The sequence below is a fragment of the Bos taurus genome, chromosome 7, assembly GCF_002263795.3.
Source record: "Bos taurus isolate L1 Dominette 01449 registration number 42190680 breed Hereford chromosome 7, ARS-UCD2.0, whole genome shotgun sequence".
In the NCBI taxonomy this organism is placed as follows: domain Eukaryota; kingdom Metazoa; phylum Chordata; class Mammalia; order Artiodactyla; family Bovidae; genus Bos; species Bos taurus.
In genome coordinates, this window is record NC_037334.1 from 20774791 (window position 1) to 20791935 (window position 17145).

At 54.0% G+C, this 17145-nt stretch overlaps 2 protein-coding genes across 15 annotated transcripts in view; one reads left to right on the forward strand and one right to left on the reverse strand.

Annotated features, from left to right (window-relative positions):
* Positions 1-2968, forward strand: part of TLE2 (TLE family member 2, transcriptional corepressor) — a 29530-nt gene extending 26562 nt beyond the window's left edge. For all 7 annotated transcript variants that reach the window (XM_059888674.1, XM_059888675.1, XM_024995030.2 and 4 more), the window contains 2 exons: positions 873-949; positions 2678-2968. In XM_059888674.1, the coding sequence (XP_059744657.1) occupies positions 873-949; positions 2678-2785 (185 nt within the window). In that variant the 3' untranslated portion in view covers positions 2786-2968. The remainder of the gene's footprint in view (positions 1-872; positions 950-2677) is intronic.
* The window catches only part of TLE6 (TLE family member 6, subcortical maternal complex member), a 52006-nt gene that overhangs the window by 2424 nt on the left and 32437 nt on the right, over positions 1-17145 (reverse strand). Inside the window, exons 1-17 of one of the 8 annotated variants that reach the window (XM_010807024.4) lie at positions 15949-16084; positions 15292-15376; positions 14705-14778; positions 14260-14305; positions 12476-12517; positions 7893-7955; positions 7508-7802; positions 7373-7395; positions 7033-7093; positions 6849-6952; positions 6721-6758; positions 6118-6370; positions 5778-6028; positions 5214-5355; positions 4654-4804; positions 4139-4215; positions 3791-3968 (exon numbers count right to left, since the gene is read on the reverse strand). In XM_010807024.4, the coding sequence (XP_010805326.2) occupies positions 3864-3968; positions 4139-4215; positions 4654-4804; positions 5214-5355; positions 5778-6028; positions 6118-6370; positions 6721-6758; positions 6849-6952; positions 7033-7093; positions 7373-7395; positions 7508-7802; positions 7893-7955; positions 12476-12517; positions 14260-14305; positions 14705-14778; positions 15292-15294 (1728 nt within the window). In that variant the 5' untranslated portion in view covers positions 15295-15376; positions 15949-16084 and the 3' untranslated portion in view covers positions 3791-3863. Of the gene's footprint in view, positions 1-3790; positions 3969-4138; positions 4216-4653; positions 4805-5213; positions 5356-5777; positions 6029-6117; positions 6371-6720; positions 6759-6848; positions 6953-7032; positions 7094-7372; positions 7396-7507; positions 7803-7892; positions 7956-10950; positions 11299-12475; positions 12518-13171; positions 13459-14259; positions 14306-14704; positions 14780-15291; positions 15377-15948; positions 16085-17145 lie in introns of those variants that run through there. The other 7 variants (XM_010807029.4, XM_015472099.3, XM_010807030.4 and 4 more) reach the window with 7 other exon arrangements.

A 17145-nucleotide genomic window follows, 5' to 3' on the forward strand; every position in this document is an offset into this window, starting at 1 on the left:
TGCTCTAATGGACAAAGAATTTGTTAGCATGTCTCAAGCACCTTGTGGGATATACTTGTACACTAAACAGCACATAATTTATTAGCATAAGTATGTCCCCAAAATGCATGAGCTATAATTTATACTTTTAGTGCAGATAGATCTCAAATATTGCATGGGATATACTTACACTAATTTTTTTGTTGTTTTCAGTATTGATATATCCCAAGTAGTTCATGGAACTTACATATACTTAAAAAAAACAAACAGAGGGACTTCCCTGGTGGCCCCGTGGCTTCCAATACAGGGAGCCTGGGTTTAATCCCTGGTCCGGGAACTAGATCCCACATGCCCTAACTAAGACCTGGCACAGCCAAATAAATAAATATGTGTTAAAAAATAGATAATGAACTATTTGGGACCTACCTGTACTAAAAACGATGCGTGGTTGATCTCAGGTTCAAACGTAACTGAGCGCCCTGGTTTTTCCTTTTGTTTTGCTTCTTTGCCTGCGTTTTGGCCACGCCACATCGCTTTTGGGATTTTAGTTCCCCAAGCAGGGATTGAACCTGGTCCCTCAGCAGTGAAAGCACGGTCTAACCACTGGACAAGTAGGGAACTCCCTGGGCACCCTATTTTTATCTGGCCAGCCTCTCTTGGGGCTCCCCCTTCTTGAAGGTCAGTTGGAGCTCTTTGGGACCTTGGGTTCACTGTCTGGCACTCGGGGGTAAGGCTGGAGCCTCAGCAAAGGGGCTTCCTGTCCGCCAGGGGAGGGCAGAGGTGCAGGAAGGGGAGGGAGAGGCAGACCAGGTTGCTCTGTCTCTGTCCGCCACCCCTAGCCCTGGCTTCTTCCAGTCCACCTCGCTCCTGAACTCCTCACCCTCCTCCCCCAGGGCGGTGGTTCGTGAGCACGGGGAAGGACAACCTGCTCAACGCCTGGAGGACGCCATACGGGGCCAGCATCTTCCAGGTACTGCATGTCTGAGGTTTCCGCCCCCCACCACCACCACTGCAGGACGCCAGGTGCCCCAGGACCCAGAGAGGGATAGGGGTTGAACAGGGGAGCGTCCTCAACAGCCTGGAGCTACTAAAGCAGGCGGTCAGCCTGAAGGCCACATTTGTGCACAAACTGTGTTATTAGTTGTGAAGTGAAGTTGCTCAGCCATGTCCGACTCTGCAACCCCATGGACTGTAGTCTACCAGGCTCCTCCGTCCATGGGATTTTCCAGGCAAGAATACTGGAGTGGGTTGCCATTTCCTTCTCTAAGGGATCTTCCTGACCCAGGGATTGAACCCAGGTCTCCCGCATTGTAGGCAGACACTTTACCATCTGAGCCACCAGGGAAGTGTTGTGATAAATCCATATAAAATTCACCATCTTGACCATTTTTACATGCAGGGCTCAGTGGCATTAAGTACATCCACACTGTCCTACAACCATCCCTACCATCATCTCCAGAACTTTCTCATCTTCCCATACTGAAACTCTGTCCCCATGAGACACTGACTTCCCATCCCCTGGCCCCACCATCTACTTCCTGTCTCTGTGGATTTGATGACTCATGTAAGTGGGATCACACAAAATTTATTCTTCTGTGTCTCGCTTCTCTCACTGAGCATCACATCCCCAAGGTCCATCCATGATGTAGCAGGTGTCAGAGCTTCCTTCTGTTTTAAGGAATATATAGAGGCTAATATTCTACTGTGTGGATGGGCCATACTGTGTTCATCCATCACCTGTTGGTGGGTACTAGGGTTGTCTCCACTTCTGGGCTGCTGTGAATTGCGCTGCTATGAACATTCATGTACATTCTCCTGTGCATGCTTGTTTTCATTTCTCCTGGGCAGATATCTTGGAATGGAATTGCTGAGAGTTGTTTAATCTTTGGAGGAACTGCCAGAATCTTTCCCAAATTTTTCATTCCCACTGGCAATATGGAAGGGTTCCGATTTCTCTCCATCCTCCACAACACTTACTCTGGCATCTTTCTTAGAGCCATCCTGCTCGATGAGGAACAGTTTTTACATTTTTTAAAGGGTTGTTAGGGAAAAAAAAATAGTAGATGATGTAACACTGACTGATTTCGTCCTTGCACTTACGGGCCAGAGCTCATTGGACTTAAATGAGCTTTCAGGTAAAAGCCTGAAAATTTACCACTGGGCCCTTTTCAGAAGTAGATTGCTGAGGGAATTCCCTGGTGGTCCAGTGGTTAGGACTCTGTGCTCTCACTGCCCAGAGCTTAGGTTCAATCCCTGGTCAGGGAACTAAGATCCCTTAAGCTGCATGGACAAAAAAAGAAACAGTTCGCAGAGTGCTGGTGTAGGTCATCCTACTTTAAGCCTTAGCTGTCTTCTGTGCTGTGTGACCTCATGTCTGGTACACACCCTCTCTGAGCTTCCCAGGAGATGGTGGTTCTCCTGTTCTAGGGAACTGAGGTCCTGCTCTTCCCAGGAGCATCATCACTGTTCTCTGGAAGAACTGTTACCCTCCTTCTGTCCTCATGGCTAGGCTCCCCGTGTTGGGCCCCAAGTCCTGTCTCAGCTCCGGCCTTGACCATAGCTCACCCCTGGGGACAGGCGCTGCCCCAGTTGCCTTGTGTCTTCCCTCTGAATGTGCAGGTGGTCAGGAGCACGAGCCAGACCGTGCTGGCCTTGGCCGCGCCTCACTCTCCCCTCCCCCGCCCTCTCCTGTCCACAGTCCAAGGAGTCCTCCTCCGTGCTCAGTTGTGACATCTCCGGGAACAACAAGTACATCGTGACAGGCTCTGGGGACAAGAAGGCCACTGTGTATGAGGTGGTCTACTGAGACCCCCTTCTTCCTGCATCCCTGGCCTGACTCCCAGGGGAGGGTCATTCCGAACCTCCCCCCTAGTCCTACCATGAGCCCTAAATCTCATCCATGCTCTGGCTGACCCCTCGTGTCCTCCCCTGCTGAATGTGGGGCCAGATACACAGGAGGACCTTGGGGAAATAAATGTATTTATCACAACTGCCTTTTTGTTTTGGGTTGGGGAACTGGGGACATTGCTCATCCTGGAGGGACAGGGTGAGCAAATGGTGATTTCAGAACCTTACTTAGTGGGTGGAAAAGTGCTGGCCAGCAAGAGCCACCCCCAGTAAACCAGTCTCTCCTCGGCACAGCTGACATTGGGGCTGCATAATTCCTGGTTGGGGAGCTGTGCCAGGCCCTGTGGGGTGCTGAGCAGCATCCCAGCCCCTACCCACTCAATGCCAGGAGCACAGATGTCCCCAGACATGGTCCCCTGGGCTTAGACTCACCCCTGGGGAGTAGAAGCCCTGGTCTATATGGACACGGGTATCTTGGGAAGGACTGAGGAGCCACTCCTGGGGCTGTGCAGGCAGGGCTGGGAGCATCTCTCCATGAGATCACAAGAGCTCAGTGGAGCAGGAAGAGGGGCTCCAGAGACTTCCCTGGCAGTCCACAGGTTAAGACTCCACTTTTCCACTGCAGGGCGCATGGCTTCCATGCCTGGTTGGGGAACTAAGATCCCTCATGCTACACGTGCTAAGCCGCTTCAGTCTTTCTGCAATCCCATGGACTGTAGCCTGCCAGGCTCCTCTGTCCATGGAATCCTCCAGGCAAAAATACTGGAGGGGGTTGCCATTTCCTCCAGACACTCAGGAAAAAAAATAAGGCAGGGGGCTCCATGTCCAGTTCTCTTGACGACAAGGGTCAGTGGCTCTGACCTGACTCTCAGGAGAGGTGGACTCAAATGTAGAGACCTGGGCTGGACAAAGTCCCTTCAAACCTCCATGAGGTGCCAGGGGACAGGACACAGCACTGGACCAGTGCTTTTTCCAATTGCTTTATTACACATGACAAAGATCGCTCATCGTGCGAGCCCGCCCACCCCGGCGAGCCCTCAGTATGTGAGCTGGTACACCGAGGCGTGGTCCCTGCACCCTGTGACGATCAGGTGGTTGCTGGGGGACACGTCACAGCACATGACAGAGGATCTCTCGGGCACCTGGGAGGGTTGGGGGGCAGAGCGAGGGACTCGCCCATTCTTGTTCTTAACATCTGCCCATCCGTTCAAACGTGGTCCCTTTTGGTGGGGGCCTCTGCATTTGGACCCCCAGACCTGGCCCCTCAGCACCCAGGACACGCATGCGCCACCCTCCTGCCCTACCCTTGTACCTGGAGCGCCAGGGTCCCCGCGGGCATGCTGAAGATGCTGACCAGGTTGTCTGTCCCCACACTCACCCACCACTGGCCTGGGAAGAGGCAGGGGGGGCCCAGTCACAGAGAAAGCTGGCAGCTGAGGACTGGAGCCCTCACACCTCCCAGAGTGAGCCCCTGCAGATAGCATCTCTCAGGGGAGTTCCTGCTGATGAAGGGCATGGTCAGGGGGGTTGGTCAGGAGGGGTCAGAAAGGGCTGAGAAGGAGACTTTCCTGGTGGTCCAGGGGGTAACACTCCATGCTCCCAATGCAGGGGCCCCAGGTTTGATCCCTGGTCAGGGAACTAGATCCCACATGCTGCAGCTAAAGATCTTTTATGCCGCAACTAAGACCCAGTGCAGTCAAATACATAAATATTAAAAAAAGAGAAGAAAGGGCTGGGTGGAGTGGGTCTGAGTGAGGCAGCGCCCTGTGGGAGGCTGAGGACCGCTGGGGCCCACGGGGGACTCCCCGGTCCTTCCTGGCCACTCACCCACAGGGGAGAACTTGAGTTCAAGGATGGTGCCATCCTTACACCCCACCATGCGCTTCTGGCCCCCGAGGCTGGGCTGCAGCCACTGCTGGCCATTGGCCGTGCCCACCAGCACCCAGTCCTCGTGGGGGCTGGGGGACAGGCTCATTATCTGGGGAGAAGACAGCAAGGAAAACATTGGTCAGGTCCTAGCCAGGTCAAGAGGTGGCAGGAGCCCAGGAACCCACCCTGGGGGCCTGACCACCTGCCCGCTTCCTGGCTGGGAGGCACCAACAAGCAACTTCACATTTCCGGCCTAGGTTGGGTCATCTACAATATGAGTGTGGTCCTCTCTACCTTACCAGATTATCACAGAGACTCAGAATATGATCCCTTGATACAGAGTACAAAAGCATCCAATGTTATCTGGGCAATGGAGGGGGATGTAGCTAAGCAACCCTCTCTTCACAGCATCACGGAGACTTGAGGTACCACTCCCCCTGCCCTTCCCCCAGCATCAACCTCCTTCAGTCCCAGGCCCAGCTGCTACTGACCAAGCAGGACCCATCCCAGCTGCACACCTGAGATTCAAACTGGTATTCTTGGGGCTCCCCAGTGGCCCTCAGATCCCAGCACCGCAGGCAGGCATCCAGACCCCCTGTCCAGACGTGCTGGTCTTTAACAGCAATGCTCTTGGCACCGTTCGGATGTCCAGGCAGGTCCCTGGCCCAGGAGAGGCATAGGGTGGGAGGTCAGAGCTCAGACTTTAAGCTCTGCACCCCCGGGGACACCCAATCACACTCCCCAGGGGTGAGTCTAAGCCCCAGGGGACCATGCCTGGGGATATCTGTGCTCCTAGCATTGAGTGGGTGAGGGCTGGGATGCTGCTCAGCACCCCACAGGGCCTGGCACAGCTCCCCAACTGGGAATTATGTTGCCCAATCACATCGGGGTGACAGATGGGGAAACGAAGGCAGACAAGAAGTCCCACAACAGGGCTTCAGACAAATAGCCCAGCCATGACATGAACCCAGGTCTTCAACTTTCCAATGTAAGAGTTCCCAAAGGAGAGGGGCTTTGGCCTTGAAACTGCTGGGTTCCTGCTCAGGGGCCAAGACAGGAAGAGGCTCTCCCCTGGGCCACACCTGACCACACTCCAGTCCCGCAGGTCCCAGATCCTGACGCTGCCATTGGTGAAGCCAGCAAAAGCCAGGCTGTCCTCGGGGCTGGCAGCCAGGGCCTGGCAGGTGAGGCCCGCGCAGGGCAGTTCGGCTCTCACGCGCAGGGAAGGCGCCGTCAGGTCCCACAGGCTCACACCAGCCAGGTTGTGGCCGCCCGTGAGCAGGGTTGTGCTGTTTGAGAACAGCAGGCAGGTGCGCAGGTAGGCCCCTGGTGTCTGGGGTGGGCAGAGTCTGAGGTGAGCTTCCTCCCCTGCAGGGGGCAGGGCACTCCCAGTTCCCACAAGCCCCGCCCCAGAGCCCTCACCTCTACTCTCAAGAAGCTCTCTGGAAACCTGGCCTTCATCACCTGGCCCACCAGGCTCCACACCTTGACGCCACCCCTGCTGCAGGTGAAGGCGTGCCGGGTGAAGCTGCTGATAGCCGTGGCCAGCACGGGCTCCCCATGTTCTAGTCTCCGCATCTTCTCCACTCTGTGTGGAACCGCCAGCTTCCTGGACTGCCAAGGCAAGGCATCAGGCCTATTCCATGTGTTTTCAAAGTCCTCGAGGTCCCAGCATCTTGAGAGAGAAGGCCTCAGAATCAGCAGCCTGCCTGAGAGCTTCTCTGCCTGGAGTAGGGCACCCAGCAAACCCTAAAAGGGCTTCCTTCCTCTTCAGGTTTATGGATTCTCTCAAGCCTCATTTCTCCAGCACACTCTACATCCCCCAAGGTCCTATACACATTCCTCCAGGTATTCTCTGTCTCCTGTAATGGAACACTGCTCCCCTCTGCCCTGAATGCTTTGTCCTATCCCAAACTCCTATTCATCCTTCAAGATCCTAAGCATTTTGCCCCTTCCTCCAGAAAGTCTTCTCATCCCTACATCTGGGCTTCCCTAGCCTCAGACCACAGGTTGGGACATACTTACATGGGCTTCAGAAATTGATAGGTCTTCCTGGCAAGCTCCTGTGGGTGGATGAGGTCACACCTGAGCCACATCCTCCTCCTGTCTTGACCACCTCCCCCCTAGCTTTTGTGTGGAGTGCAAGGTCTTACCTGGGCCATGTGGGAGAGCATCTCCTGTCCTACAGCACCCAGGCTTGGGCTTCCCTCTCGGGAGCCCTCAGAGGAGCTGGGGGAGGGAGTGGGTGGGAGGAAAACTGGGCAGAGACAAGACTGAATCAGTGGCAAGCATGCCCCCTCCCTCCCAGGGCGGACTGCCCTTCTCCCCCTGGATTACCCAGAGTGTCCTTGGGAAGCATTTTCACTCCCAAGTATCGTGGTCCTGGCTCCTGGCTCTCCTGCCCATGGGAATTGGGGAAATCAGTTCAAACCAAAGATGTGCCAGGGTTAGTCTGAGAAGCGGAACACGGTGGGAGGGTCCAGGCAGTGTAGACAAGATGCTCTAGCTGCCAGAAGTCCCATCCTTCCATTGAGGCTGAGCTGCAGGTATTCTCTGAGGGTCTCCAAGGGGTAAGGGGGTGGGCAGGCCAATCCCACAGGCACCCAGAGGTCCCTACCAGGGAACCCAGTCAAGACAAAGCCCTCTCCTCTGGGTACTGAGGATTCCAGTTACTTACATGGCCTGGCACCTGGTCTGTCACTAGAATGACAGGAAGGGATAAGGGAGAGAAGGCAGGGCAACCAAGTTCAACAGATGCTGCCTCTCCACGTGGCCTGAGCCCCCCTGTCTCCTCACCCCCAGGGAGGCTTACTCCTGTGTCTTGGGTGCTCTCCCTGGTCCTGGGTCCCAGCAAAAATCTCCCAGAGCTGCTCCGTCAGAATATCCTGTGAAAACTGGGGCTCCAAGTCCCAGCACGGCTGCGTGTCTCGCTGGCGGACTGTGTCACTGTTCACTCTGGGGGATCGCTGGAACCAGTCAGATGACCTCATGACCAGGACGTCTTCGAAGTCTAGATCCTGGAGACTGGAGGTCTGTGGGGGCGTGGCCCCTAGGTGCTGGGGGTCCTGGCTGGGTTGCTCACTGAGGGAGGGCTGGCTCCCCTGGTTCTGGAAGCGCAGGGTCGTGGGTGAGGGACACAAGGATGCACCCTTTGCCCCAAGCCCATCCCCACCCTCCTGGAGGACCCAGGAACCTACCTCTCCGAGCTGGAAGCCTAGGGATTGGCTGCAGGTCTCCATCATCTGTAGGAAGTTTTCTGCCTGGAGGGGAGAAGGTCATCCCATTAAAGCTTCATTAAAGGACAGCCCTGGGGGACCTCCCTGGTGGTCCAGTGGCTAAGAGTCCACACTCCCAATGCAAGGGGCCTGGGTTCGATCCCTGGTCAGGGAACTAGATCCCACGTGCTCCAACTAAGTTCAAATGCTGCAGTTCAAGATCCAGCATGCTGCAACCAGTCAACCCTTTAAAGGAAATCAACCTGAATATTCATTGGAAGGACTGATGCTGAAGATGAAGCTCCAATAGTTTGGCCACCTGATGTGAAGAGCCAACTCATTGGAAAAGACCCTGATGCTGGGAAAGATTGAAGGCAGGAGGAGAAGGGAATGACAGAGGATGAGATGGTTGGATGGCATCACCATCTCAATGGATGTGAGTTTGAACAAACTCCAGGAGACAGTGAAGGACAGGGAAGCCTGGTGTGCTGCAGTCCATGGGGTCGCAAAGAGTCAGACACGACTGAGCGACTGAACACCAACAACAAATGCTGCAACCAAGACTGAAAATCCTGTGTGCTGCAACTAGGACCCAGTGCAGTCAAATAAATAATTTAAAAAGAAAAAAAACCCTTAAGGACAAACCCGTTTCAACAAGCCAGTTTCCTCGTGGACAATATGGGGTACACCACCTCCCTTGAACGTTTTTGGGTGGATTTGTGGTCACCCAGCAAAAAGCAAGCTCTTGGTACCCAGAAGGCAGCCATGACCGCAGGTGACAAAAATCGAGCCCTAACAACCAGTCACCACTCTAAGATGGTCAAGTCATCAAACTCACATTTTCTTGGGCCCAAATGCCACTGCCACTTAAAATGGCTTCAAGAAGCAAAGCCCTGTTACCCAGGTCCCCCCGTGTGGGGACTAACATTTGAATTTGCTGAAATGTTGCAAAGATCCTAAGAAATCGATGGTTTCCTCTTCAGGAGCAGGGCTGGCAACAGGGCAGCCAGGGAACCTGACTGGTCACTTATTTTACATTTAAAGTGGAGCCAAGGCTTCTCTGGGGCTTCCCTGGTGGCTCAGAGGTTAAAGCGTCTGCCTGCAATGCAGGAGACCTGGGTTTGATCCCTGGGTTGGGAAGACCCCCTGGAGAAGGAAATGGCAACCCACTCCAGTATTCTTGCCTGGAGAATCCAATGGACGGAGGAGCCTGGTGGGCTACAGTCCATGGGGTCATAAAAAGTCGGGTATGACTGAGTGACTTAACTTTCTTTCTTTAAAGCTTCTCTGATGGTCCAGTGGCTGACTCTGTGCTCCCAATGCAGGGAGCCTGGGTTCAATCCCTGGTCAGGGAACTAGATCCCACATGCCACAAGTAAGCCCTCAGTACAGCCAAATAAATACTAAAAAAAAAAAAAGTCAAGCAATGTGACTGCTACCGATTCCAGGTTTAAGTCAATAGTTTCTGTGGTCACGGAAGGCTCCCTAAATTTTCTTTCTCCCTCCCAGAAAGTTGCCCATCTGTTCCTTTAGGACAGGCTCCCTCCTATGGCGCATTCTACTGCTTTTCTCCACAAAGCTTTTCTGGCCCAAGTACTAGAATCGATTTTAACCTCTCCATTTTAACCTCTCCTTCCTTTGCACAGACAGGCTGCAGGTGGCTATTTAAATATAAAGTTCAGTATAATTAGGAATGCGGGCACTTCCCTGGTGGCCCAGCGGTTACAGGTTCTATCCCTAGTCAGGGAACAAAGAGCGCACATGCAGTAGGACGTGGTCAAAAAAATAAAATAAAATGCAACCCTGAGGCCCACCGGCCACATCCAAAGGCTCAAGAACCAAGGACAGGGATTTTCCTGGTGGACCAGTGGCTAAGACTCTAAGTTCTCAGTGCAAGGGGTCTGGGTTTGATCCCTGGTCAGGGGAACTAGATCCCACATGCCTCAACTAAGACTTGGTACAGTCAAATAAATAAAAAGAACCAAGGGCAGCAGCTCCTACAATGTTCCTGGCCTCCAGCCGAGGACACAAACCATCCAAGACAGGAAGCACCCCTACAGTACTGCCAGGAATTCGCTGTGGAGACCCACCTTCTCAGGCTGATAAAAGGCTCTGTGAGAATGTGCGTATATGCAGCTATATTTAGTCCAGGAAGACTAAATATAGTGATATTAACAATGTTCTAGACCTGCCTGCTAAGGTTGAGTCCTTGACATGTGGACGGTGCCACTTGATTGCCAACTAAAATGTAAATAGCCACACATGTCCCATGTCTACTGCAGAGGAGGACATGGGTTTGGTCTTTGGCCTGTGGCTTTGGAGGCAGTGCCCATGGGCTTTACCAATGCACATGCCTCTTCTCCGTGGTGGATACCAAGATACTGTTTGGCCCAGGGTGAATTCCGAAATCCTGGGGAAATGTTCTGATTCACAGAAAGAAATAACTGCTAAGGAATGTGGCGTGGGTGCTGACCGTGGCTCTTAGTTCTGTTGAATGGGCACCACTGAGGTTCCCATTCTGCAGATGAGAAAACGAGGCTCAGAGCCCCAAAGTCAATTTCCCAAAGTCAGGATATGCGGTGGCTGGGCTGTGTTTACCTGTCCCCACTTGCAGCCTAGTCGAATTTCCTGCCTGTCACTGGGGCGGACAGGATCAGGATCGGGGAGGGAGAGGCTGGGGTGAGGACCCCCTCCCTGAGCCCTCCGTAGCTCCAGGCGGCTGCTTCCTAGGGCAGCCAGAGATGGATTCCCCAGCTGGGCCTCCCAGCAGCACAAGGCCCAGGGGAGCCTTCCCCAATTCGCCCTGGCTCGTTAATGCGCAATTTACTGGCACTTTAATGCACTCAGCATGAAAAGTGCTGCTCCCTCCTGCCTGCGAGCTGGCCCTCCCTGGGGAGAGCTGTGTGCAGGCGGGCTGGGGAGCACGGGCCCTGCTGCTGCTGCTCGGGATTTTAAATGCACATCGGGGGAAGCTGGTAGAGGAGGGACTGAAAACAGGAGAGGGGGTGGTGGTCTGTGCAGAACCAGGAGTAAGCATTACCTGGGGCTCTCTGTGGGGGGAGAGATGCTTGGTGGAGACCCTCTGGGATCCTCCTCAGACCCTTCGATGCTCAGCACCTGCTATGAATTTCCTCCTCCAAACACATCACCACTCTGCCTGTTTCTCACCACCAAACCTTTCCAGTGATCAGCCTCCCACACCTGGATAGTCCTAACTGGACCCCAACTCCTGTGCCTCCTCCCCGCAGCAGGCACCAGAGGGTGCTGGTGAGCATCTGAGTCAGGGCCCGCCCCCTCCTCTGCCCACAGCCCTCTAGGGCTCCCACCTTCCCCAGAGCAAAAACCCAAGTCCTCCTGCAGCCCACAAGGCCCTGCACGACCTGCCCCATCCCCTCCCTCCCTCCTCTCCTTCCTCTTCCCCCGGCTCACTCTGCTCCAGCCACAGGGCCCTCCTGGTTGTTCCCCCAACACGCGAGGGCCAGGCACAGTCCTGCCGCAGGGCCTTTGCACAGGCTGTGCCTCTGCCAGGGCTACTCCTCATTCAGATACCTATCCTCCTGCCTCCTCTGATCTCCTTCAAGAATTTGCTCAAATGCCAGAGTCGTCCCTGACCACCCTGAATTGTAACCCACTGCCACCTTGGTACCCCCCTCCCTCCACATCCCCTTGGGGCTGCTTAATTCCACCTCCCACCATGCCCAGTCCTCACCATCTGACACTTCTGTTTACCAAGTTCCTCTCACCCCGAGGGCAGCGGTTTGTCTGTGTTCTCTTTTGCTATTTCCCTGGCGCCTACAACCGTACTTGGCAAGGAGGTGATGGATAAATATCTGTTGAATGAATAACCGTGTTCTGCTTGCTTCCTGGCCCCTCCTCCTCCACCCCGCTCTACTCTGGATCTGTCTTTCCCTGTTCCCTGAGCTTCTCACCCCAGGCTCTGCTAAGTCGCAGACACGGCCCTGGCCCTCCGCCAGTCACATGTGGCACAGGCGGAAAAGTCCTGCCAGTGCCCAGGAGAAAGGAGCCAGGTGGCGGGAGGACAGGCAGGGTGGAAGCTGTGCTTCAGCTTGGGCAAGGCGCCCCATGTGGGAGGAGGGGAGGCCTGGTGCAGGCCTGCTCTCCCCTGCCAGTGTAAGCCAGGCCGTTGAGAACCTCAGATACATGGAGACTGCATTCGGCTGTGCCTGGCACATAACGGCCCCTTCCTAGCAGAAGTAACTGACCTGTGAAGTGCTGACAGGCCCCTGGCCTTCTCCAGCCCCATGGGGATTGGGAGCAGGCTCAGAAAGAGAGGCACAGGATCAGAGATGCACTCCTGAGATGTGGGGCTACCTCATATCCTGGGGTTCCACTTCAGGCCTCACCCCCTCTATCTGCAGCCCTCCCACCTCCCAGGGGGCAGGGGGAAGCCCAAGTCTTCCCCTGCAGCCTGCTGGGGCCTGCACCACCTGCCCTGTCCCTCCACCACCTGCCCTGTCCCTCCCTGCCCTCCTCTCTCCCCCTTTCTCCTGCCATGCAAGGAGGGCAGCCCTCCCTCGACACCCAAGCTCCCGTCACTCATTCACCTGCTTGAGATGCTCCTGGATCCCCTGCTGGATTTTCAGGACCTGCAAAGACACCAGCAGTCACATGAGGCAGTCGACGGACATGAGCAAGAGCGCAAGACTTAGTGTTGTGCGGCCCTCTCCCCAGCTGTGTGACCCTGGACAAGTTGTGATACCTCTCTGGTCTCTGCTCTCATCAAGTGGGATACGGCCAACCATACTCAGAGTGGGAGGTAATTAGGGAGACCCCTGGCTGTTATGCTTTCAAACTGTGGTTCTGAAGAAGACTCTTGAGAGTCCCTTGTACTGCAAGGAGATCAAACCAATCAATACCAAAGGAAATCAACCCTGAATATTCATTGGAAGGACTGATGCTGAAACTGAAGCTACAATACTTTGGCCACCTCATGCGAAGAGCCAACTCATTGGAAAAGATTCTGGCACCAGGAAAGATTGAGGGCAGGAGAAGTGGGCAACAGAGGATGAGATGGATGGCATCACCACTTAGTGGACATGAGTTTGAGCAGGTTCCAGAGATAGTGGAGGACAGGGAAGCCTGGCATGCTGCAGTCCATGGTGTCACAAAGAGTCAGACACGACTGAGTGACTGAGCAACAACTGACTGTCATTCTAGATATGAAGAGGAGGCCAAAGGGGGCTGTGACCTGCCCTGTCCCCTCCCTGCCGTCTCCGCCTCCCTCTTTCCCCCTCACTCACTGCTCCAGCCACACGGGCCTCCTCACTGTTCCTCCAACACCAGGCACAGTCCTTCTCCAGGGCCTCTGCATATGCTATGCTTGCTGACTGAAACAACCTTCCCTGTTCTCTCTAGGGTGACAGAAACTCCTTATCTTTGATGTTTCGCTGAGCACGTCACTTCCTCCAAAAAGCCCTTTCTGACTACCTGAGCTCAAAACCCTGACTCATTTTCACCCCTTCACCTTCTATTTTCTTTTAAGCACTTACATTTTTGTGACATCTTGCTTCTCTAGTTACATATTTGTCTCCCTCCTCCCCCTAGAGCTGCTTTGTCCAATGAGGGTGCCACCAGTCAAATAAGGCTCTTTAAATCAATAAAAATTCAGCTCCTTACAGGAGCACAGTAGCCACGTGGGGCTGGTGGGTGCCATACCGGACCCTGTTGATAGAGAACATTCCTAACATCGTGGAAAGTTCCAGAAGACAGCACACACTGCAATACAAACTGCTGAAGGGCAGGGACTCTAGTCATATGCTATATACTCCTAACTGACCAACTGTGGCCTGAAGAGACATCTCCCTAATTTAAATATGGAATTGCCTGTTTTCACAGCAAGGTTTTTATTAAGAAAAACTCACATGGGCTTCCCTGGTGGTTCAGTGGTAAGGAATCCGCCTGCCAGTGCAGGAGACATGGGTTCAGTTCCTGGCCAGGGAAGATCCCACATGCCTCAGAGCATCTGAGCCCAGGTGCCACAGCTCTGAGCCTGTGCTCTAGAGCATGAAAGCCACAACTACTGAGTCCTGTGCTCTGCAATGAGAAGCTCTCAACCCTAACTAGAGCGTAGCCCCCAATCGCCACAACTAAAGAAAGCCTGAGAGCAGCAACAAAGACCCAGCATAGCCAAAAAAATAAAAATAAAAGTGTCTATGACTGAATTCCATTTAAAAGAAGAAAAACACACGGAGCTGGGGCTCAGTGGGTTCTTTGCATTGCCTAAAGCAAGCAAAGTAGAGGCAGTGTCCCCTAACCCGGATTATGAGACTAAACACAACAGCCTTTCCAGGTGGCTCCAGACGGGCTGACAGGTGGGGGCGGGGCTCACCAAGCCGTAAGCGAGGTCCACCTGCGTCGCCAAGTGAGTGGGGAACCTGCCGGGGAAGACAGACCTGCTGGAAGTGGAGGCCTCAAGACCCTTCCCCAGAATGTGCCCTGCCCTCAGTCCCCCAGCAGGGCAGTTCCATTAAGGAAGCTAGTCCCTTCCACACGCCACACTGAAGGTAGCATCAAGACGAACATGATTTTAATGCAGTATTTTATAAAATATAATTGAATGTGAGCAAATTCACACTGAACCACACACAGTCAAAAACTGAAATGAAAGCCAGGATTGGTATTACTGGTTTTCCTTTTCTTCTGCTTCACCCTCCCACATGATTGCTGCCCACACTGGTCCTGCATTTTGGGCCATGGAGACAAAGCTGGGGTTCTTTCCCTCTATGGGACTTCCGGCCACAGCGGTGCCTCTAGCCCCCGGGGATTGTCCTCACCTGGGGAAATGTTGCTTGAGCCGATCCAGGGCTTCCTGATAGTTCCGGGCTGGAAGGTTGGCCTCAGGATGCGCCTGGAGAAGTCAAAGTGGGGGACGAATAAAACCCACAGACTGCCAGCATACTTGCTGTCAGGTCATCAGCCCCAAAGAGGGCATGGTGGGACCTCCTGAGACCTGAAAGTCATTTGCTCTCTCTCTGTTATTACTTAAGTGCCCACACAGTATCTTCCATCTTGATTCTTGGCCTAAAGTTGAAAATATTTACTTTCTGGCCTGTTATAGAAGCTTGCCGGCCCCTGGCCTAAACTGTTAGAAGTGGTTTTCCCTAGGAAGTAATGGGGTTGAGGGCAGGAAAGGGGAAGGGACTTGTAAAATATTAACTGAATAGATGATGTAGCCAGGTGTTTATCACCTGGGTGATAAAATGTTTAATTTTAAAACGAAAGCGCCTTAAAGTATGATGACTTAGTATCCCCAGCTTAAAGGCCTGACTAGCCAGCCCATGTCTCTCCCTTAGAAGCAGGAGAGAGAGACTTGAGCTGAGCTGCTGGCTCCTCGCCCCTCCCCTCAGGGGTAATGCCTTACCATGTTTTGAGGGTGCCCGTGGGGGCTGAGATGACCCCAAGAGGTCACTCTTCAGGCTTCAGTAACAAGGACTTTAGCCAGGACTCTAAAATTAACAAGGAGATGACAGATCTTGAGCGCAGAAGGCTGATCAGGAACAGAGACACAACTAGCCCCACCCCACCCTTGGCCCACCTTGATCTTCCCTCTAGGACTGAGTCCTGGGCCTCCAATCCCCTCCCTAACTGCCAGCACCCCACTGCATTCTCTACATCCGATGTTCTTCATTCACCTCTCTCTGGGGCTTCCAGCTGTGCTGATTCCTGGTGGGGAGCCCCTGGGGCTTCACTCTGTGAGGTGGGGCGCAGGGTATGGTGCCAAACATATACATTTCCTTCTAGGAGCAGTCAGGGCTTGAGGAACCCCAGAGAAAGATATCAAAGCTCCAATTTAGTTTTGAAACAATTTCCTAAAGCACCGGAGAACATGATTTGGAAAGGGGTTTTGAAGGATGAATAAGAGTTGGCTAGGTGAATGAGAAATTTCTCAGAAAGAAAGAGACCTAATCAGTTCTGCGGCACTGAACTCCTTCTTTACTTCTGCCCCTCAGCACCCTTCCAACCTTCTCCCCAGCCCAGGGACCCTGGGGTCTGCCAAGAGATCCAAAGGCCTACCCACCTCTTTTAGGATGGTGGCCCAGAAGGAAGCCGCCAGGGTCAGCCAAGTTCAGGCGGACAGGAAGCACCCCCCTCCCCGGAGGCCAATTGACCCATCGGGCCCCGCCCCGCCCCCGCCCCTGCCCACCCCGGCCCCGCCCCGCCCCGCCGCCCAGTGCACCACGAAGCCGGTCAATGAACTAGCAGCAGCTGCACGTGGGATCGGGCTCCGCAGGCGGCCGCCGGCGGCGCTGACCAATCGTAAGGGCGCCTACCCACGTGTGCCGCGACTCCTATCTCTTATTGGTCGGCTCTCCCCAGCCGCGGGACGGGCTGTCAATCAGCGGGCCCAGCGCCTGCGCTTAACCCTTGCGGTCCCGAGGCGGGGAAGGGCAGCATGCAGAGTTGTAAGCAATTTGGGGTTCCGGCAGAGATGAGGATATTTAGTTAAGGCAAGGGGTTTGGGGTCACAAGGTGCAGCTTGAGGAGAGACTGGGAGGTGTGTATTCTTGTTTTGTGAGAAGCCTCGTCAATTTTTCGTCCTGCCCTGGAGCGGCTCCTGGCTGAGGGTGGGGCGGGGAATGGAAGCACTCTCACTCCGATCCTTAGATATGGACTAAGCACCTTCTCCTCAGTATTAAATAACGTGCAGTGCAAACGAAGCTTCGGTCCCCTTTCTTGGGGAAAATTCAAAGACTCCCTTTTATCCAGCCTCCTAGGAGGCAAGCCTGGGGCTGTGCATTTTATCAGCGAATTTTCCCAGCAACCCTCCAAGCCCGGGGATTGAGGCTCTGAGAAATCTGAGAACCAAAGGCAGGAACTGCGAAGGCCTTGGAACTGGTACACTTTTCCAGGTTCAAGGCCAAGAGGGGAAGCCTAGTTCTACTCTAAGCTTGGGGGTGACCTCAGAGATAAGGGTGGGGTGTGTGTGGAGAGGTTCAGGAGTCCTGTTTTTGGTGTGAAATGGCCTGCTTGAGATGGGAAGTGGCCAGTGCAGAGTGTGGGAGTGAGAGGTCAAGTTTGTACCCTCCCCAGAACCTTCGCCCTGGCTGTTCCCTCCTGGGCTGTTCCCCCGGCTGGATACTTCACCTTCAACTCTAGCTCAGAGGTCACCAGTTCAGGAAGGCATCCATCCCCCGGACACAGTTCTTATTTTTCTCCAAATCTGGTTTATATTGAAGCTAATCTTGTAATCTCCGTAGCCCTAAACCCTGCTGTG